The sequence below is a fragment of the Glycine soja genome, chromosome 6, assembly GCF_004193775.1.
Source record: "Glycine soja cultivar W05 chromosome 6, ASM419377v2, whole genome shotgun sequence".
NCBI lineage: Eukaryota > Viridiplantae > Streptophyta > Magnoliopsida > Fabales > Fabaceae > Glycine > Glycine soja.
Window position 1 is genome coordinate 42,029,557 of NC_041007.1, and position 24,355 is coordinate 42,053,911.

General features: G+C 30.2%; 1 protein-coding gene across 2 annotated transcripts; it reads right to left on the bottom strand.

Moving 5' to 3' along the window:
* Positions 1–2,375: 2,375 nt before the first annotated feature.
* LOC114417004 (G-type lectin S-receptor-like serine/threonine-protein kinase At4g27290) lies at positions 2,376–7,090 on the bottom strand. Of its 2 annotated transcripts, XM_028382059.1 has the most exons (7): positions 5,743–7,090; positions 5,544–5,648; positions 5,121–5,266; positions 4,801–5,011; positions 4,447–4,684; positions 4,213–4,360; positions 2,376–3,678 (listed from the first exon to the last, which is right to left on the bottom strand). In XM_028382059.1, the coding sequence occupies exons 1-7, from the start codon at positions 7,034–7,036 to the stop codon at positions 3,385–3,387; spliced, it is 2,436 nt and encodes an 811-aa protein (XP_028237860.1). In that variant the 5' UTR covers positions 7,037–7,090; the 3' UTR covers positions 2,376–3,384. The 2 variants fall into 2 exon arrangements, with proteins under 2 accessions (XP_028237860.1, XP_028237862.1); XM_028382061.1 differs by lacking the exon at positions 5,544–5,648.
* Between the last annotated feature and the right edge of the window lie 17,265 nt (positions 7,091–24,355).

A 24,355-nucleotide genomic window follows, 5' to 3' on the forward strand; every position in this document is an offset into this window, starting at 1 on the left:
AAATGCAAATCACGTGAGCTTTTCAGTAAAATTTTCAATATATTTCGTGATTTACATGTTTTGGTTGTGTTTTTCTAGACTGTACGCAGTCTTGAATATTGCGGCTCGGTCATTGTCCGTGTAATCTACGAGCTGGAGCCTTGAGACATCTGAAAAAACAATGTCAGACAATAACATAGGATATATGGATGCTCTGACGCTCATGAGGACTATTTACCGAAGTCCTCAAACGCCAGCTTACAACCATCTATAATAAATATCTAATTTTATATTTTTTAATGAATTTTTATTTTATGATGAGTCTTTAATAAAATAATAATTTTATTTTTTTATCTTTGACGATTATTTTTAGTCTCTAATAAATTAACAAATTTTATATTTATTTCATGATAAATATTTTTTATTTGTTATTGATACAAAATAAATCAAAATTTGTTAATTTATTAGAAAATAAAAAAAATCTAATTTATCAAGGAATAAAATAAAATATCACAGATAAAAAATAAATGTGTTATTTTATTAGGGATTCAACGCAAAACAAAAATTTATTAAGGAATAAATATAAAACTCGAATATTTATTAAGGATCAAAAACATATTTAAATCAAAAGGATAAGATAAATTACCGCTTTCATCCCCAAAAGTGTAATGCACAATTTAGTGTTTGAAAGAAAAACAATTCTAAAATAATCCCTAAAAGTATAAAAAAAATGCATAAAAAAACTTCTTGTATCAAGGGTTGAACATTAACTTTATGTCCTATTTCAATAGTCCTTGAACTTTATAACTTAACTAATGTTAAATTAGTTCTTAAGATTTACAACTAAATGTCAAATTAATTCTTAAGCATTACAGTTTAATTACAAAATGGTACACGAGAGTATAAATTAAAGTTAACACTTCACACTTTATGACCGGACTTCTTTTTACACTCCTTTTACACTTTCAAGTATTATTTTAGAACATTTGTTCTTTCAACGATCAAATTATCATCATTTTACACTTTCAAGAATAAAAGTGATCATTTACCCCAAAGAATATATTAAATGAACTAATGATTAAATCACAATGATAATAATAATGATAAATTGTCACTTTCATCCCTAAAAGTGTAACGTTGTAAATGAATTGAATGCACACAAGAATGAGAAGGATTTAGAGATTGTGAAAATATAGCATTGCACAATTAATAATGATTTAAAGAAATTAATTAGTATTATTTATATAAATGCATCTCTTTTTTGTAAATCATCTCTTAAGAATTTCACAGTTAAGTATGTTTGACTTTGAATAATTTTGATATGGGTGACCTCCTAGAAAGAAGATGAGTGAGATTAAAGTACTCCGAAAAGTCTTATGTTGATTTATAGAGACGTTCATTGGTTCTGAAAATAGTGAGTCGTTACAACCTACAATTGATATCAAAGTTGGTTGTTAATATCTTAGAAAAGATTACCGATATAAGATTCTCACTGGCAGATTCTTGTGACCAATAAGAAAGTTAATTTAAATGTCATTGAGTCAAGTGTCGGAGAGTGTGAGCAACCAAGATGTTAGGTCTCATATGTGTAACAATCGTGCTTGTACTAGTTTTCCTAGAGGTTTATAGGTTCTCAATATATTTTCATTCACCAAAAAACATGCAATTGTATTTTGAAACTAAAGTGGATACATGACTCTTCAATTTAATAATATTAACACTCATTTATTGGATAGTTAAGTATAATTAAGAGGGATGTACATTAAAAATTGAAAATTGTTGACTTCTTGACAAGCATACCAATTCGTCCAAGTAGTATTTTAGAACGATAAGATCGAGTGTTGAGTCCCCAAGGACTTTGTTTATACTCAGAGTTTGTATATGTCAAATTTTAAGCAATTAATGAATTGAATTGGTGTTGTTGAGTGATGACACATAAATACAATTGATGGAAATTAACTGCAAAGTAAGGAATGTGCAAAGGTACGAAAACAAACGCTAGCTCAAAATTGTGAAATGACGTTGATGATGAGTTATAGAACTGTGTTGGGGGCTCAGCTTACAATAACCACTCTTCATGCAATCATAAATGATTTTTCTCTATTTAACATTAAATTGATTATTACCCACATCCTCTAAACAACTCTAACTATAATTCCTCAAGTGAGAGAGTCTAAATCACTTAATATCGCTCTTAATCCCTTAAGAGTTATATTAAACAATTTGCATTACGAGCATAGATGCATAAATTAGGCTAAACAATATCATTATATTCCTATATATGGATCACTTAGATATTCTTTCCAAGTTCTTAATATGAACATTTCACAATGTCTAAATCTTAAAACATTACATGAGAATGGATGATCAAATCACAGATATGTGAAAAAGAACAGAAAAGAACAATAATATCAACATAATATTAAATAGATAGTTAGAATCATTTCACCAAAAGAGCTTAGTTTGTAGAGCTCCCAACAACAGGGAGTTTCTCATTGTTATGAAAAGCTTAAAAATGTAAAAGGTGAAATGAAATGAAAGAGGAATCGAGTGAAACGGATAGGCCGAAGCTCCGAAAATGGATTTCCTTCAACAACAGCTATGGCTTAGCTTCTTTTGCTTTCCTCTACTTCTCCTTTGCTTCATCGTGAAGGAAGGTAGTGAATGAATGCTTCACTTTTTGCAAATATATTCTCATTCGATGGCCAATCAAAACCTCCTTTATGCATTAAGCGAGGATTTCACGTTGAGCACGACCATTCAGTACTTCAATCCACTTTCATATCTCTATTATATTTCTACAAAAAAAAAAATGCAACCAAAATTACTATAAAATCATTAACTTTAGCATCTTCTAGATAAAAACTCAAAAGAAGCTAAGTTCATGTCGTTTTAACACAAAAGAAGTAATAAAAGAGAAGAAAATTAAATAATTGTTATGTGATTTCAATATACAATTAATGTATACATAGTACTTATAAAAAACGAAATTCTATTCTAGTGTAATGTTAGAGTGAGAATGAAAAAATTGAGAACAACTAAAGGTATGAATGTATGAAAATGGATGATGTGACATAATAATAAAAAATGTTTATATTAACATATAACTTTTCGTTTTGCATTTTAATTTTATATTATATATTCAAGTTTTATGTATAGAAAAAATATTGTTTAGAAGAGAAATTGTAATAAAATAATCAATTAGAAGAATTTTTTAATAGAAATTCTTTATTGGTCATTGACATAACTAATCATCCTTTATCCCATGATAATAATAAAAAATTAATAGATACATAAAGAAAAAATTTACATCAAACCATCACAATATGCACTTCAATTTTATAGGTTATAAATAGATTATATCTAATTTACAACAATATATATATCCATCTATCTCATTGATTATCAGCGAGCAGTTAATAAGGTTGTGGACATTGCATTGGTTGAACTAAATGAGCTTGAATTTGCTTCAATAGATTCCTTCTTCGGAAAATCCCCTGGCTCTTTAGCTTCATCCAATTCCACCTCACTCCCCAACAATAGAACCACTGAGGTCATTGTAGGCCTATCCTCTGGATATTGTTGCACGCACAAGAGTCCAATATGGATGCAACGTAATACTTCAGATGCAATACAAGAATCCTCCATGTTTGGGTCAACTATTTGTAAAGCCATATCCTTTTTCCAGAGTGTCCACACCTAAATCACAAGAAGAAAACTGTTATTAGCCAAGCAAAATTGTTCAAAAATATGTGAAGTCTAACATAGATAAATCAAATAATTATCTAAGTTTTTAGTCTCTAAACTTTTTCGAAATTCAGTTTTAAATTTCTAAGCTTTTGTTTGACTTGTCAATATTTTTCAGTTTTTTTTCATTAAAATTTTTAATCCCTAAACTTTTGTTTGATTAGTTAAGATCCCTCATATTTTTCCATTAATTAAGATTTTTAGTCTCTAAACTTTTGAAAAAAAAATTATTCTTAAAATCTCATTAAATAAATAAATATAATAGATTCAAAATTTTGTTTATAAATACTTAAAACTCAAATATCTAAAAATTGAAGAACCTTGATCACTCAAACCAAAGTTTAAGGACTAGACATTTTAATGAAAAAAAAGTTTAGAGAACTTGAATAATCAAACAAAAGTTTAGAGACTATAAACCAGATTTTAAAAAAAGTTTACTTATTAAAGACTCGGTTAACCCTAAATTAAAATCAGCCAAATGCTTACATGATCAACAAGGTGAACGATTTGATTTCCACTAGAACATCTACTTCTCTTCCCACATATAATCTCCAACAGCAAAACACCAAAGCTGAAGACATCAGATTTTATAGAAAATTGTCCATCAATAGCATATTCTGGTGCCATGTACCCACTGCAATTAACCGTTGAGGGGAATAATATTAATGTGACATGTCTCTTTAAAATAACAGAATGGTGCTAAATAGTTAAGACACTTACTATGTTCCAACAATTCTGGTTGTGTTTCCTTCAATATTCTCTCCTCCAAAAGTTTTAGCCACTCCAAAATCTGAAATTTTGGGATTCAAAGTGTCGTCTAGTAAAACATTACTTGCTTTTAGATCTCTATGGATAATCCTCAATCGAGAATCTTGATGAAGGTACATAAGCCCGCGAGCAATTCCACAAATTATGTGGAAACGCTTTGGCCAATCTAGCAATTTCCCTTTGGTACTATCTGTGGTATTCATAGGAATCATAGCAACTGCATCATTAAGTATTGAATATGCAAGCCATCACTATAATCATAAAACACTAGTGAGTACTAATGTTAGATTTCTTGATATTCCTTACCAAAAATGAAGTAGTCAAGGCTGCCGTTAACCATGTATTCATAAACTAGCATTATCTCTTGTTTTTTAATGCAACAGCCAAGAAGCTTTACAAGATTTCGGTGTTGAACTTTTGCAATCAGTTTTACTTCATTTACGAACTCGCTCATTCCTTGATCCGAGTTTTTTGAAAGTCTCTTCACAGCAATTTCTAACCCACTGGGTAATTTTCCCTGCATGATCACATTCATATGAATAGATGCTATTTGTAATATAAACATGTTTCTCATTATTTTTATTTTGGGTATGAATATTATTACTAGAACCAAAATACTGAATTACCCAATATACGGATCCAAAGCCACCTTCTCCAATCTTGTTCCCCTCTGAGAACTTATTTGTGGCTGCAATGATTATTGACAAATCAAGCAATGGGAGATCCAGATCATTCACATAGCTTTCATAATTCTTTTCTGTCATTGATTTCTCTGGAAAAAGAAAAACGTAAGTATTATGTGAATTTTTTTTATGCCTTCACATTATCAAACTATACAACTAGGAAATTCTGTCCAGGAGACACAGAACAGAACCCTACTATAAGGCCACCTAACCAATTTCACAGCATACTCTAAAAATCAAATAATTTGAATAACAGCACTTGTCAAGGGAATTGACAAACAGCAGAATTTCTACTTAAAATATTCTGTGCAGAACTATTCAGCTATTTTTTCTGTCAAATGTGAGAGAAGAGAAGAATAATTTTACCATAAATTTTCCTTCTGTAGAGAAAATAAATAGCAAGTATAACTCCTATAGTTGCAGCAACGGATATTACATACATTATTTTAGACACCTGGGGCCTGATAGAATCTTCATCAAACAAAACAACAATCATTAAATTCCATATTCAAGGACCAAGCTTAAATTAAAAGGTTTAATTTGGAAAAGTTAATAAAGTATTTACCTAATTCCGAAGGAGGTAACCTTATATATAGACGCTGCCCACTTTCTGGATCTGGATACAATTTGATGTCTAATAAATCACCAAACCACATGACACAGCCACTGCCTGCTCCACTTATATTAGAATTGGTATATGCCATGCAGGAACAATCTTTCAAGCACTTGGTTCTGCATTTCTCAAGATCAATACTCTCATACACAGACGTATTTGTAGTATCTGGCACTTTCAAACCATCAACCTGAGCAAATCCATCAGACTTACAAGTCAATGGACTTTTAAGGCCACATCCTTGTGTCCTAACCATTGAGTTCCATTTCTCTGGAGACTTTGGCGTGAACCCTTTTAAGCACTCACACATTGGCGATGCAGTGGAGCTGCAAAACGAATTCCCCCCACAAACACCATAATAGTCACAGTACTCCCCTGGCATGGTTGAGTAGAAGTTCCACGATGCAGTGGCCTCGGACCACACGAAGCGAGGACGCTCTAGTGAGGTCTGGTTGAGCACCACTTTTGTGATCAAGCTAGTCTGCAAGGTCCACATGTAGGTGACCTCTTCCTCGTTGGAGACAAATTTGTAATGGAAAACAGGATTAGGCTTCATTTCTGGCATGCCACTGAAACGCAATCCATTCCATGGTCCAAGTCTGTGGTGCTTCTCTTTTCCCCTCATCATGTAGATCTCAGGATAGGGATGCAACACAACTTCCCATGATAACTCTCCTGGTGTTGGATCATCATCACTCTTCCATGCTATGAGTCTCCTATTTAGCTTCCTTTTATGGTCCCAACCAATCTTCATCCCTGCCAACATTGTGTTAGAAGGGTAATCAAAACTTTGCCACAGATATTCTTCTTTGTCTTCTGAATTTGCTTCACTTTTCTCTCTTATCACAAGGTTGCCAGAGTCTAATAGCTCTGCCAATGGATTCTGTGCCACTTTTAGAGAACTTGTGGACCAAACCTGATTGCTGTTGTGTGTAAGGACAAAACTGCCAGAACTGTGTAGTGTCAACTTGGCTGAGGAGTCATTGATTGGGTAGGAACCGTTTGCAACCCAAACAAAGGTTTCATCCGAATAGTTCTTGTACCGAATTGCGAGGTAGCTTTTGTTGGAATTTCCCAGAGGGAAAAAACCAAGTTCAAAGACTCCATTTGGGGAAACTATGGTTTCTTCATGACTGAGGGACTGAAACTGTGAATTGGATGATTTGTCGGCTGCTATGGAAACTACAAGAGAAGAGATAAAGAGGGTATAAAGTATGATACTCATTAGAGAAAGAATAAACTTCATTCAGTACTAAGCTTGAGAGTTAAGTTAGCAATAGTATATAACAAACATGTTGTAGATTAAGAAAACTGAAACAAGTGTTATATATAAAGGAGGAGTGTTAAGAAGTCATCATTTCAATATATTCTCTCTAATCCGTTAAAACTTATTAAAAACTACAAAATTAAAAGAGAAAACTATTAAATAAAAAAGTGTCCCACAATATTTTAATATTTTCAATAAATTTTCATTAATACAAAAAATATATATTCAAATGTGTTAAAAAATCGAGAGGTTAATTTAAAAGAAATTTTCATCAATGAATCATCAATAATCACGTAAGTGAATTTAACATCATATTTAACTCAAAATTGTAATGCTCGTATCTAAGAATCACGATTGATATCGATAGCTCAGATCAGATTTATGAAAAAATAAAAATAAAAATACAAGTGAAGAGAAGTTTCACATTGAATAAAAATAAAAAAATTGATAAACATATAAGTGCATAAAAAACTCATAAATTTTAGAATTAAAGAATTGAGTTGATGTGTAATGTGAAAAGTGTGTTCTTTGAATGAGAGATACCAAAATTTACGATACATTGAGTAAACGACCGAAGTAATGCATTAACAATAATGGAGTCTAGCTACTCATGCACCAAAATTTACCATACATTGAGTAAACGACCGAAGTAATGCATTAACAATAATGGAGTCTAGCTACTCACATGCACAAAATTTACAAGGGAGGACAAGATGACAAGTACATTGCTGAATGCTGAACTAAGAAAATTCAAAGTCAATAGTGTCGTACGTGGTGCCAAAGACAGAGAGTCTAACGTGGTGTTGCTAAATATACAGCTGTATTTTTTGTCATTATATTAATGATGCGAATATTCATTGGCTACTTGTTCACAAAATCGTAGAAATCATATAAACTTCTTTTTTACACCAGAAGTCATCTAAACTTAAGCATAGTAAATGTTAAAAAAGTATTTATTAAATCAAAGTTACATTATCATGAATGTTTGTTAAACCACATCATTCAACCGTTATTAATCATAATAATGCTTCAACTATTTCACAATGTTTCATTAGTTGTCAAAATGAGTGAACAATAACCACTAACTGCCAACCGTTCATTTTCCCTTTTCTTATTCCCCCGACTTTTGGATCACCATTGTTATCTATACCATCTACATTGTATAATCTCAAACCACAACCTTCCCTTGCTAGCTAGTGTCCTTCATGCTTGTTCTTTTCCATTAACCTTTGAACTTATGGTCCCCTTTCTCTCTTGTTTTTTTTTTTTCTTTTTTGCTTACCTTTTTATTTTCAACTTGAATGGATGAATAGCATTTCCATATTATTTGTTAACAGGACGAAATGTTGCATGTTAAGTAGTTTTTTATTTTCTTGAGTTGTATAATATTTTTTAATTTTGTTTGAGAAAACAATTTCAAGTATTCATATAACACGTAGATTTATGTTTAGCTTTAAAACAATCTACTTATACAGATCTATATTTACACAATTCTTTATTCAACAAAGAATTTCTATTCACCACATGGGCAGCTATGTGAATGCAATTTCCGAATTTCAGTTTATGTGAGGCGGAGTAGGCGAAGGTTTGATGTTATACTAGTCAAAAAAGCAAGCACGTTGCTTTTTATTAACTTTTCATTTATTAAAGCAATCTTAGATTATCAAAGAAAAAGTAAAGCATTCATGTTTCTTCCTTTTGGTTTACTATTTTTTTTTCTCATTAAGAGATAACTAACTTTCTTTCCTATCTGTTTCCCTTCCTTAATTAATTATCCTTATAAGAATATCGAGTTACATGCATATGTCACATATAATTCAAATTTGATAACTTTAAATTTCATTTGGAAAAACGTTTTATATTTTTCTCCTTAATTACAAAAAATGTTTCGCATTATTTTTTACTTCACTCTTTGTTTCTAAAAGTTTACGTAAGAAACAGTAAATTCAATTAAGAGGAGCGTATATAATACAGCTACGTGACGAATGTGAATTACTAACTTATTGCAGCTTTCCTTTAAATTATGAGAAGTGTGCAAGTTTGAGGTTTCTAAATAAAATAAGAAAAACTAACATTATATTTGTGATTGAGAAACCAAGCTCAAATCTCTTAAAAGTAAAATCTTGAATTCAAAATTTGTAAATAGAAGAAAAAAATTACATTATAGAGATTATCTATCAGTGAAATTTTTTTTATAAAAATTAATAATCAGTAAAGTGGATCAGTGATACTTTACACCAATAAATATTTAAAATAAAATAAAATAATATAATTAAGAAAAGTCCATTCTTTGCTCTATTCAAAGTCAAGCATGCATATTTTCCGAGTCGCATCAAAAAGTTCACCATGAGAACCGCAGCCAATATCTCTTGTCCTTGATAGTTCTTGAATGGTCGTAATATTGGAACTTCCAAGGAAATTAGTGTGGGGTCATGCAAGAAAATTTCCATGAATCACACACCACTTACAGAGTAAAGGCATCAGCATCTAGCAATGTTAGTTATCATGTTTTCTTTTCACACTGACACGTTGGGAAATTGATGATAGTTAATTTGGAAAAGGATCGCAACTATTTTTGTGTGAAAACGATGCAATTATAAAAAAACTACATTTTTTTCACAGCAATACTACTATAAGTCTGTGTAATTAATTCCTTTGTCTAGAGAAAAAATAATTTATTTAGACTCACATGAACCCAAAAACAGGCAGAAGATCAACATATAAAAATTCAGAAATTCTAACAAATTACAATAAATAAATAAAACAAATATATATATATATATACACACATACAAAGGTACACTAATATATTAAATTTCTACGGAAAACAAATCTATGCAACAAGTTTCTTTTTTTTTCACGACTAATGTTGCTTCCATTAATATGTTTGGGTTGAACTGAATCACTTAATTATACTTATACAAGAATTACTTGGAAAACATAATTTCAATAGATAATTGTCTACTTCAAAACGCGCCCAATTAATTATGTATACGTCGAGTAGTATTAAAGGAGGAAAACAAATTAATCTTGAGAATCTAAAGATCTAAAAGTTCAATCGAAATCTAGTTTAATAGGTTTAGCAGTGTGAGTATTATAAATTAGTGTCATATTTAATTCTTATGAATTAAAAAAAAAAAAAAAAACTAAGGTTCATGGTTTTGCTAGGTGATTTCTCGATAATAAATGGAATCTTAGAATGCCCAGGAAGTCAAGTAACTAACAAACTTGATTTTTCTTCATCATTGAATGCAGATCGAGTAGCTTGCCAATTTGTTATATGATGAGTACATTATTTGACTAGTGGTCAGATTCTTATATAGGACCAATTAGCTAATTAAGGACGTGACAGTTGCTTCTGCACATTGAAAAAAACATCACAAAGGTACAAATATAGCCAATAAAGTTTATTGATAAACAACGGATGAAATGAGGCATATGAACCTTCCTCTGAAATTACTTTGCACCAAAGTATACTACTTCGTAGTGTGACCACTTAATTTATTGGACCTGAATAAGCCCAAATCCTAGAAAATACCGAAAGAAAGCCATGAAAGCAATAGCTCTCAGCCCAACAATAACTGTAAACGCGTGGAAGAAACAGGGGAAATTGACCTCTCTTTTCTTTCTTTTTTTTACTGAATGTGTAAATCAATGATAATTTAATTTTGGAATGAATAAAAGTTCTGATTTATTTAATGGATGTACGAAAATTATGATAATTACATTTTATCATTAAGTTTTCATGAGACTATTTTGTTGTTGAAATGTAATTTAAAAATCAATTTGACATGTAAAATTTAAAATTAATTTATTATTAAGTTGTATGGAACAAAACTATTATACTTTTACACATTAAGAAATTCAATCTGAATTTTTGTTCTTTCAAGGATTAATTTGTTGCCAATTTACACCTTCAAGAATCACAGTCAATTAATCATGAAACAGTTTTGAACCAAATTTGATGTGTGGTTGCATATAGTTGGCATTGTTAGTTTCACCCTAATGTTGGTTTTGAGTGTATGAGTTTAGTTTTTTTTGTTACATCGTATAATTTTTGGGTCTAAATCACGTATATCTTTCGTTGAAGGTAATTATGTTTGATGAATAAGACTATTATAAACAATAAAAAAATTCTTCCTTTTAAGTATTTAACACCAATTGATCCACATGTTTATAGTTACATTATAAGATGAATCTAATTTTATCGTATAATTTTAAATTTACGAAACTGACATTATTATATAAACTTTAGAAAAACAATTTATCGGAATTCACTTTAATAGATTTTATATTTTTTTATAAAATAAATAGTTAATATATTTATTTTCATTACAAAATCATCTAAATTGTATTTGCCTCCTCCCCTAACTTCTAGAGTTGGCCCCGGGACAAGCATTCACATCTTAGCGAGGAGGTCTAAATATTTTACTAGTCAATTAGTTTTTTATTTTATTCCAACATGTATTTAGTCTTCTAGTAAAAAAAATATTCATTTAAAAAATTCTTATGAAAGCAATTGTCGCCATTCCTAGTAACCTTCATCCTCCACTGCATGTATTAAAGATGTCAGTCTAAAAACACGTTAAAACAAACATAATTTTAAGTAATTATTTACATATTTGTTCTCACGCTAAATAATTCATTTTTATCTAAAATTTATTGAGTTAAAAGTAGTTTCAGTTACGTTTTGTGTTAAATAAAAAATTATACTGATTTTATTACTTAACTTGCTTTTAAAATAAAAATATCCCAATATAAATCATTTTATTTCAAAATTAACTTTTAATCAAAATCAATGTTAAATATGGTTTCATTGAAAATCAACTTTATAAACATTCTCCCAAGCGCACACTAATCGGGATGCGAAAGAACTATTATAAAACTTTTCTAGGTTTATGAAAACAATTTTTATCCTCAATAAGTATTTTTTTTAGTAATTAAGACTTATCAAAATCATATTTTAATAAATTTCATTAATAAATTTATGATAGAAATTTAAACTTAATTAAAAAATATTTAATAAATACTTAACTAAGATATTTATCTAACTATATCTTTAACGAAAATTAAATCTCACCTAAATACCAATTGAAAGGCTATGCAGTACCCTCCTTAAATACCAAATTCTCAAAGCTCCTGAGATTGTGCCCCTTTTTACAACCATATTGTCTAATCATAGACACCTCAACCGCGAGCAATCAAAACCAAATACATCAGCACCCTACAAAGAAACCACCCAACAACTCCTTATCACTACCATGTGTCAACCCTAACTCAGATTGGAGAACCACCTTGAGCTCATTGCTTTTATCCTTTCTACCACAACCCAAATTGACCAATCACTTATTGGCTATGGAATTTTAAGAAAATGAAATCTCTCCATCGATGTGTATGGGTAGAGCTGGCATCACCCATTGACACAACTCAAACTCACTCATACTATTATATTACCACCTTGGTTTGTGGTGTCAATTATAAATGTTGTCTTCACCATAAATAAATAAATATATATATATATATATATATATATATATATATATATATAAAAGTTGAAACCAACTTTTTGCATAATGGTGGTAAGTTGTAACTTCGCCCCGACAATGGAGTCGATTAGACGTTATTTCAATTTTTACTTCCTGCACTCCCTTTTTACTTCATGCGCCCCTTGAGTTTTTGTGATTGGACAAAATTATCCTTGATGGATTTATTGTGCCCCAACCCTTTGCTTCTCTGAAACCCATCCCTTTTGGCACTCCAGCCCCAACACATAGCAATGACCAGGGAAAGAAGATTGAACCACATCGACGTTGTTAGGGCTCAACCACATCAACAGCGTCATGTTGCTCAGCCATAGTGACCACTACCACTCGGACATTGCCATCCAAGTCACCATCACCTTCAACCACTTTGGAGAGAGCCTCATGCATTGATCCATGATTAATAATAAGGGAATTGCACCCTCTAATGATTAAAAAATCTCTAATTTATGGGCACCTTTCCTACACCATGTTTGAAAGGTTGGGTCAATTGTGCGGTTGAGGGTGTGATAGTGTTTTCAATGATCATTTGGTGAGATTGAGGTAGTGAATGTTGAAATTTGAACAAGGTTTGTGAGGTTGATGTGGTGTGGCATGGATTAGTGTGGGCGCTCCAAGGTTGAGTAAAGTTATAAGGAACAACCACGCTGTTGACTCGTTGGCAAGTGTACCAAATCGTTACAAGTAGTAAAGTTCTCGGAAGTCCGAGTGTCGAATCCACAAGGACTTTGTTTGTACTTAGATTAATGCAAACCCAATTTAAAAGCAAGAGATAAGAAATTTAAAATTTAAAATAAAAGAAAAAAGATAAAGTCAAGATAAAATAGTGTTAGGAACTGACTTGCCTTGTCTGCCTAGGATGTATGAGTTTATGATTTTTTCTTTACCAATTCAGGTGATTTTATCCCACCCACATCTATTCATTTACCTGCCCCTGATGCCTCACGATGACAAGCCTATTTTACCTATCTATCCCCCAAATGCCTTTGCAAAGACTCAATAGATAAAATGCATGAAGTTCTAATTCTAGATGTTTGCTTTGACGCATGGGCATAATGCAATCACTCTATGCCTAGCAATGATTTTATTATGATATCTTTTCTTCTTGTTCTATTAGAAGTTATCCTCTCCCGAGCGTCTAACCCCTAAAACTAATGCATGCATATCTTCTTTAAATCTTATTTAGAAGTTACCCTCTCCCGAGCATCTAACCCTTAATAGAATATAAAGATGAGTATGCAAGATAAAAACAAAAAAGAAAATAGGAAAAAAAAACCTGATATTGCATTGATAAATAGTGAAGAGTACATCATACATCACATTGGCTTCTAGGCCTGCCAGGCCCTAACTAAGGGTTTAGCCACTCATGGCCATTGAGGGCTTTACAATGAGAAAGGGGGTGAAAGAAAGAAAGGGAATAAATGAAACCCCTAGGAGAGGGGGTTCTGTCGTGGTGTCTCTTTTGTCCCTTGGACTGACTCTCTATTTATAGCTGTTGAAGTGGGCTTTGGGCCTTCGTAGGCGCGCTCAGCGCGACACCCCCTCGCTCAGCGCGTGTAGATCGCGCGCTTAGCGCGCATGTTGCAGGCTTAGCGCACGCTTCTGTTAGATCGCGGGCTTAGCGCGCGTGTTGCAGGCTTAGCGCGCGCTTCTGTTGGATCATAGGCTTAGCGCGTGACACGCGCTCAGCACGCGTATTGGACTGGGCCTGCTTCAGATTTTCTTCTTTTCTTCAATTTTTCTGGCCTTTTTGCTTGTTACACCTCCAGTTTTTATATCTGCAACCAAAATTAAACAAAACATCAATTTTTTAATATTTAAGCGCAAATAACTGCTAAATAATTATTTTTAAAGACAATTTTGCCTTATTTTCTATCATCAAAATACAATTATTTAGCAGTTATCACGCGCCCTATTTCGGAATAGGATTTTTCCTATTCTAGAATACTTACACACTTCTGGAATGGTCATTTTTCAATATGATTTTTGGGTAATATCTTGCGTTTTGATAGTGTTTTTGACGAAGTGGTAAGGAATAGGAAGCGATGACACACAACAAAGATGAAGGGGAAAAGGGTTGTCGCTACCACAATGGGGTGTGTATTAGAGTTACGGGTTGAGTAAAAAATTCAAGAAGAATTAGATTCATATTCCACAAGATTACGAGTTTGAACCTTTTGTAAGTCAAAGGATCTTATTGGTGGGTGAGTGATGTGTAAGTATCTTTGTAAACACTCAATAAATCTTGATGTATGTTCTAATCCTAATGATTCTTGAGACATACTATGACTCAAAATTCAACTCATCTAAACTTTTTTTATAGTAAAAAAAAACTTTTAGAGATGAAATTATAAATTATAAATTTACTATGTTGTAAGAAATGCTTATACATTTGTCATCTAGTGAAGATATACTCTTACTCTCTTAAATGATGATGGAAAATATTGTTTTAAATTATGGATTTTTTTGGGTAAAATAAGTTATGAATGTTTTGGTGGATTTATATATATGATTTGAACTCTTTATTTAAATGAAAAAGTGAGGAGTAAATCAAACATACCAATTTAAAGAGTTTAATTTTCATATATATGTTTTTTTTTTAAATTATATTATGAATTAATTAGAAATTACTTTAAATTTAATTTTTTTAAAACCTATTATTTTAAAAACCTGGATTTTCTAAAACAATTTCACATTATTATATTTTAAAAATTATTTCCAAAATAAGTATTTTAAAACCCAAAAATTAGAAACAATTCAAAAATGTTTTATCATCATCTTCTTATATGTTCTTTAAGTGCTTTGTTCAATTTATACGAGAAAAACTTATAAAAAAAAATAGAGGTATATTCAAGACAAATACTTTCAAATATATTTAATGAAAAAAAATTGGAAAAACCGATAGTAACCATCTTTTATTTCACTCCAAACATAAAACTATATTTAGAAACATTAAGCAAAAATATATCATTGTATCTTTTCTTTTCGATTAATGTCGGTGCTTTAACATATATGCCAAAATAATTTTATTAGGGGAAGATAGCATCATAGAAAAGACTATGCTAGTACTACACGCTTGGGGGACCTCACAACCCATACATGGGCCAATTGTTACCGGTAACCGGAAGAACATAGCCCCGAATCATGAGAAGCATTGCATAAGGGTGCACAAAGGAGACAGATATTTGTGAGTTGCCGGTGGACGCTGGTCCACGTGTTTCAAAATCATATTAAACAGGAGGCAGCTACTTCGGGTCCCTCTTTAGGGCAATGTCATGATTGTGGCTTGAAAATTTGCTAACCCACGTCACAGTGTCAAACATGTAACATGTAAAAGACCCTGATATTTTTTCTGACCATTTTCGTCAAAACAACGCAAACCAAGGTGAAATGTTGGTTCTCATTTTGATAATTGATATTGAGTGGCTAAACTTTTCATAGAAGATGACTTCATGGTCATTTTTCTAGTAAACAAGATTTTTTTAAAATAGATTTTAGTGTGTTTGGATGGAGTAATTTAATAGGAGGATTCATTTTTTTAAGGAATTTCAAATGATTCATGATAAAATAACTTATTTGGATAGAGTATTTGAAAGGAGATTTAATTTTTGGTATTTTTATGAATCATTTTAATTGACTAAAACAGTGAGATTTCAAATTCTCTCAAAAAATATAGAATTTGAAATATTTTTTTTTCAAGATGTTTACTCTAACTCATGTTCTTGCTCGCGATTCTTTCTCGTTCAACACTCACAACTACGGGTGACCAAAGTTTTTACGGCCGATATCGACATAAGTTGTTTTTCACTAACGTTGGCCGAAGTTTTTTTTTTTGTCAGAACTTTTTTGTATGATGTCAATCAAAGTTATTTTTTATCGATATCGGCTAAGATTTTTTTTAGATGATGTTGGTCAGGGTTATTTTCTCACTAACGTCAGTCATGGGAAATTTTTGGCTAACGTCGGCCAATGATTTTTTTGGTCGTTATCATCCAGGTTTTTTCAGTTGATGTTGACCAATGATTTTTTTGGCTGACGTTGGTTAGATTTTTTCTACTAAATCGGTCATGACTAACTTTTGAGTAGACACCTGTTAAGATTTTTCAGCCAACGCCAGCTAAGTTTTTCCAGCCAATATCAGCCAAAACTATTTTTTAGCCAATATCGGCTAGGGTTATTCTTTAGCCAATGTTAGATATGGTGTTTTGGCTGATGTCAACTAGATTTTCTTAGCCGACGTCAGTTAGGATTTATTTGCTAACATCGACTAGGATTTTCTGGTTGACATCAGTCAGAGCTATTTCTTAACCACATTAGTTAGGTTTTTTGGTTGATGTTGACTAGGGTTTTTTTTGCAAACACTAGCTAAGTATTTTTGACCGATATCGGACATGACTATTTTTAGTCGACATCGACTAGGTTCTTACACTCGACATCCACTAGAGTTTTTTCGGTCGACACTAGTCATAGCTATTTTTTAGCCAACATCAGCCAAGACTATTTTATAGGCGATATTAGGTAGGGTTTTTTGTACGACATTGGTCAAAGCTATTTTTTAGCCAACTTCGACTAGAGATTTTTTGGCCAACGTTGACCAATGATGTTTTTCAGCCGACATCGGGTAGGTTCTATTGGTCGGCATCGACCAAGCTATTTTTTGGCCGATATTTGGTAGATTTTTTGTCAACGCCTGCTAGAATTTTTTAGGTCGACGTTGGTTAAAAATAGTCTTGGTCAATGTCGTTCAAAGACCCTAGCCGGTATCGGCCAAACAAACCCTAGCCGACGTTGGTAAGAAAATCTAACCAACATCGACTGAAAAATAGACTCAACCAACGTTAGCAAAAAAATAACCCCGACTGACGTTAGCTGACAAATATTCCTGGCATACTTTGACAAAAAAAATCTTATTTGATGTCGACCGAAAAATAGCCTTGGTTGATGTCGATTTAAAAACATCACTGGTTGTGGTCAGGCAAAACAGTCCTAGTTAAAATTATCAATATTTTGTATTTATAAATTATTAAAAATTGAAAATATTTTTTAATTAATATTTCAAAATTAGATTGTGTTTATTTTCTATAAAGTTTAATATTAAAATTTCATCTATTTAAAATATAAAATTGAAATTTTGCATATGGAGAAAATTGAATTGCCCTATCCAAACAAAGAATTTAAAATGAAAGAAATTTGAATTGATTTATCCAAACAAAACATTTGAAAAATAAAGAAAATTAAAATCAAAGCAATTCAAATTCTAGGCATTTCAAATTTTTTAAAATTTTGAAATTCCTGATCCAAATACAAGGTTAGAAGTAGGTGTAGGGTATTCATGTAGAGTGTGTTTGGATAAGGAAATTTAAAATTTTAAGAAATTTTAAATTCTGGGAATTTTAAATGCTTCAATTTAAATTCCTTCATTTCTAAAATTTTGTGTTTGGATAAAAAATTAGATTTCTTCATTTTTAAAATTTTGTGTTTGGATAAAAAATTAAATTTCTTCATTTTCAAAATTTTGTGTTTAGATAAGGAAATTGAATTTCTTCATTTTTGTGTTTAAAAAAAAACTGTAACAGCAGTTAGAAGTTAAAATAAAATGATGTATTGATTATTGATTTCTAATAATTGAGAATAAAAAATAAAAGGTTATTTCCTTTTGAGGGATGAAATTAGATGTTTATGCTAAATGAATATATTTGTAGGTGGTCAAAAATTGTTGGAGGAATCCTAGCAGAGTAAAAAATTGAAGAAAAAAAGATGTTGGAGAATTATAGAAAGTGACATACTTGTTGTTGAGAAGATTCTTGACAGCCACGACGGAAGCATCATGTAGAACACCTCTGTACACAACGGCGTAGCCTTCTTCCCCAATAATATTCCCTTCCACAAACCCGCGCGTGACGAGTTCCACTTCCCAAATGGTGTACCAGCGGCCCCACCCTATATCGAGATCCTCCATCGACACTAGTTCGCTGCTTCGGTGGTGCTGGGCCCCACCAATTTCAACCTTGACCTCCGCCTCCTCCATCTTCTTCGGATCCGAGGCCTTGACCATGGTGATCTCCTTGGACACTAGAGGGATGCTCCCTGAGCTGTGTTTCGCCGCCAGGTTCCGCTTCTTGTGAAAGCAGAGGAAGAAGATCAGAAGCAGAATGGTGAGAGAAGCTATTTCACAAAAGAATTTCAAATTCTTTCCTAAAATGAAAGAATTTGAAATGCTAATATTTAAATTAACTAAAATTCCTCATCAAAATATTCAAATTTTAATTTTTTTTCAAATTTTTATCCAAACATCTTATTTAATTGAAAAGTAATTAAAATTCTTTAAAAAATTGAATTATCTTATTAAATTTCTCTATCCAAACATACTCGTAAATGTTATCAAGTGTGTATTTGTGTAGGTATTATCAAGTCTGCATCAATTAATTAATTGATATATATAAGATTATTCTACTTTGATTAATATTCTTTGTTTTAAGTGTTACATATGTTAGTTATGGAACTAATTAAATATATATAAAAATTCAATTCAAAGAAACATTTAATAATTAATTTTATTGGTAATAAATTCATATTAATCATGTGTGATATCATTAAGCATATGAATTATGTTACCGAAAGTTATTTTTTATTACTGCATTATTAATACAAAATATTTATTGATTTTATTAATGATTAATTTTCATTGGACATTAGTTATCTTTAATAAATTCTTCTTTTTTAATTATATTTTTTTTATTCATAAAATTTAAATTTAATATTTAACTTAAGAGAACTAAATTCAATATTCTTGAAACCAATAAATTATTATTTTATACAAAATAATTTTAACTTAACTATAGATTTTGAATTTAAGTTTTAAACATGTGTAATTATATTAAATACTTAAATACAGTTAAATATGTAATTATCTCTCATGAAATATACTTCGGTTTCTAAAAAGTAATAGACCGAGTATTTTTTTTTTAAGAAGTATTTATTCCGTTAATAATTAGATTTCATGTAAAAAAAAAAATTAAATGACGCAATAACACATCATTGGGGTAAATGTAAAGTTACTTCAGTTACAGGAAACAGAAAAGTTAAATACGGAAAAGTGTTTTCAATAGACTTATGGAAAAACTATAATAGTGCATATCAAATCTTCCCCAAAATTTTGAGACAGGAGGTTCGTAGATCATTCCACTTATAATGATTCTAAATGCCCATTCATATTAATGTGCATTTATTTAACCTTCACATTCACTTGAAACTTATAGCTAACTTTTGAACAATTTCTTGAGTTTGTTTTCATATCCCAAGAAATATAAATTAAAATAAATAAAAAAATTCGCCTTTAGAGGAATATTTAGCTGCTCGATGTTCCTAACCAAAGTTGCTTTAAATTTATATAAATTAAATACCAACATAAGTATTCATGTATTTCAAATATTAAATGTCCTACAATTAATATTGGTGATTTTAGTTTTAAAATGTTTATATTTTAACTTGTGTTTCCGGGATACAAACAAATTAGTGAGATGTGTAGGCTTGTATGTACAAAATTGGACCAGCCGGACCAATTTCGGTGCATCTCTTAAATATGTATTCTGTACTTGTTTTTAAATTGCTCTTAATTAGACATCTTTGTGTTGAAAATTTATATGTTTTATCGAAATTTTTTAAACTGTGTTTTTCTATGCTTTGGGGGAATAGAAAAGAGAGAGAAATAAAATTCCTTATAAAAAGAGAGAAATAAAAGAAAATAAAATAAAAAAAGAGATGTGTTATTTGAGAGTATATATATATATATATATATATATATATATATATATATATATATATGAGAATGCAGCAAATTTTCTTTACTTTTTTTTGCTAAAATATTTTTCCGTCCCTATAAAATTAGAAATATACACTTTTGATTCCTATAAAAATTTTAGTACATTTTTACTCTTTTAAAATTAAAATATGTCAAATTTGATCCACAAAGGTTGGACTAGTAAATTCAAAGCTACATGAGAATCTTGAGAAGTTAAAAATCCTAACAAGTTACATGTAAATTAAGATAAATCTATATGTTATATAAGATAAAAATTTGACATATTTTAATTTTATAAAGATGAAATATATACTAAAAATTTTACAAATAAAAAAACACACATCTCTAATTTTATGAGGAAAAAAGACATAGTTTAAGTTTTTTTAATAAGATTCTTTACTTGTTTAAACAAGTAAAACAGAAAGTGAATAAATATAGTACTTAAAATAACATTACTTGTAGAAGAAAAAGCTAATGAATGTATTGCAAGGAGCACCATTGGATTCAAAATTTTGTCCTTCAAGAACTATTTATTATGAATTTTATTTTCTAAATTTTGAAGTAAAAAAATATCTTTTTTAAAAAAAAAAAAAAGAATTTAATGAATTCAATATCCCTTCTTTTAGTGGAAATTAAAGAAGATGCAACAAAGAGAAAACTCCAAGGAAAATTGCTTTGAATTGGTACTGTGGCCCCAACCCATAATCATAAAAAACTAACTACCTAGGCTTTCCATATGAATTACTAACTCCATTAAAACCACATGGTTTTTTTATGCCCCAATTAGCCTTCCAAGCTGTCTACAAATATGACTAGTCATCACCTCCCAAGGGCCAAGGTTTGTCCAGCATGTGATAGATGCGTTTCACCAATTAAGTTTCCGCAATTCTTGTTATACTCTTAAATCACATATATTTTTTATTAGAAATATTCATGTTTAAATAAGATAAAAATATTGTTAACGATAAAAAAATTTCTTTAAATATTTAAGGGAATTGCATAGGACTCAGAATCCCAAACTTTTGTCTCTTGTTACAAGGAGCACCATTGGATTTTAATTGATAAGAAAGTATATTGCTGACTCACTCTCCAAGGTTACTTTTCTGTAGCCATCCTTCCCAGCAGACCAATGTTTTGACTTTTGACCCATAAGAATTGAAGAGCCATGTTATGCTTGGAAAAAGGAATTGAACTAGATCCTATATGATACCTGAACGCTTGTAAAAAAGTGCAATTAACTTTTGATCCAATATATATACCTCCAGCAACGTGCATCTCTAGGGTTACCTTTACAGGGCCCATCTAAACTAAGTAAAAGAATAAGTACTGTTTAAAATATTAGTATATCCATGTAGTAGAATGTTTATTAAATATATAAAAATTGTTTGAAACCTTTTCCATAAATTTATCCTAATGAGTCCTAGTCATCTGTTTTTTGGTCAAAGTATTGTTATTATTATTATTTACAAAAGATTACTGATTTGCTTCTTTGTAATTCTACCTGATCAATTACTGGTTTGAACCATCTCTTAATTTTCGGAGGCCAGATAATTTTTTTTAAGTGCCCCTTTATAAGGTGTTATCTCTTATCTCTACATTCCATCAAAAAAATCTCCTCTCTTTAAATTTTTCTAACCGATAAACAAATGTTATTATGTTACTGGGTACTAAACAATATAAAACAACCCATTCCGTTTATTTTGTAAACGATAATCCTTTTAATGCAATACAGCTTCATTATTATATTAAGTGCACATAAGAAATATAAGATTCGTTTAGTGATCAGAAAGAAAAAAATCTCATTAACAAAAATTAACAATACTAATAACTGATATAGCATTTACCCATAAAAAAATATATTAGGTGCACGTTAATTTATACTGGCCTTATTTTACTAGCCTGGGTCCAATAGATTTGCAAGATTCACAGGTAAGTTTACTTTAAAGATTTGATCGTTTTTTCTTACTGTATTAATTTGATACTCTGAGTACCAAGAATTGAGTTTAGGGGAAGAAATTCTTACTAAAGGTGTGACATCTACATTTAATACTTTACTATGTATGTATTGAATAAAATCATCTTTAAAAATAATATATGTGAGAAACTGAAAAAACACTACTATTCTGAATTAAAATAAAAAAAATGACATTGATTTTTGAAAAATAGTACTATATTTTAAGTTATTAGTTATTTTTTTATCTAAAAAATTAGATATGATGTGAAGAAATTTACAACATTTACCTATGATATTAAATTAATTAACTGAACTAGATCTAGATCTAAATCCTTTGAAATATCTAAACGGATTATCATTCTGATTTTATATCTGTACATAATATTCCAATAACTAGATTTTAAAAGTAAATGTACATTTTCATATATATCTTTCATAAAAGACAATATTTATTAAAAGACGGTTAAATACTAAACACCTAACAAAAATTCAAATTGTATAATACATCACTTTGTAGAAAGCTAATCCTTCCTATAAAATCAATCATCGTTAGTATAAAAGTAACTGTACTTTATAATATCGCAACAAATTTAAATGCTTAAAATCAAACTCTTGTAACAAATGTTATATGTTTTCTTAAATATGTAACTGAAAATCACCATGCCTAATTTAGTCTCTTTTATTAACCACAACCCATTCAGGTCGTAGGCTATTGTCTAAACTAAATGAATTTATTAATTTAAGGCTACAAAAAGAGTTTAGCACTTTCACACTTACACACACTGAATCTTTCCCATGAGTTCATAACCATGAAAGTTCTAAATGACCGTTTCACCCCCCAATCAGTAACAGAAACTGAAAGATGCTAGTTTTCTGACCAGCTCTGAGCCTACTCTGACCGTTACTCCCCTTAACCCCTTTGTCTCCTTCTTGGTCTTGATGAAATGACCAAGTTACCCTTTTGGGATCTAACCAGGGTTAATATTTTTTTTTCCTTCTATGATTGTGTCTTGCTTTCTATGTTAGTCTTGATTATGCTTTCTTAATGCACCTACTTTGGCTGTGGTGATTGATAATTTCCTTCCTCCTGTCAACGTCCATCCATTTCCATGATGCAACCCAACTAAACAAATAAGAGTGCCAGTTGAACTGATTGGGCCAGATAAATTATTGTGCATCATTATTTGGTATTTTGTGTGAATCTCACAATACCCTATATGATATGCAATTGTGTTTCTAATTTCTAATTACTGATATATGACCTAAAAAAACAATTTTTTCAGATGCTTTTTAATCTCATCTAAATTGAATAATGGAAATTAACAATCCATTTTCTAAACTTCCACACTTATTATTTATTTGAAAATGTACATGTGGACTATTCATTTATTCTTATCTAAAGAATAACATAAATTAAGTTTCATATTATAATGTGAAGAGCTGTCCTTGTCACTCTTATATTTTCTATTATTATTATTATTATTGTTATTATTATTATTAACTTAAAACTTTTTATTAGATAATTAATAAAATGAATAATTTATTAAAACTTCTTTTATCTAATTAAAATTTTAAATAACAATTATAATTCTTTAATTTTGAACAAAAGTAATCTCTTAACCATATTACTCGCTTAATTTTCATACATTTTTTTTATTGAATGACACTTGACATAGAAAAAACATAATTAGCTATAAATCAATTTACACAAATTTATTTTAACTTAATTAATGGTCTCATCTTTGACTTAAAAAAAAGTGATCTTAACTTTAAATTTTAAATATATAACTGTGTTAAATATTTAAAATGAGATTATTGTTGATTATAATAATCATATTCAACTCAAAGTAAAATTATCTCTACTAGAAAATATCAATATTCTCTATTAAGAAAATAAAATTAAACACAATAATAACAGTATTTTGATATTAAATTCTATTTAAAAATATTTATTCACTTACAAGGATGGTTCAATGTTATTTAGATCAAAGTAAAATTTTAAA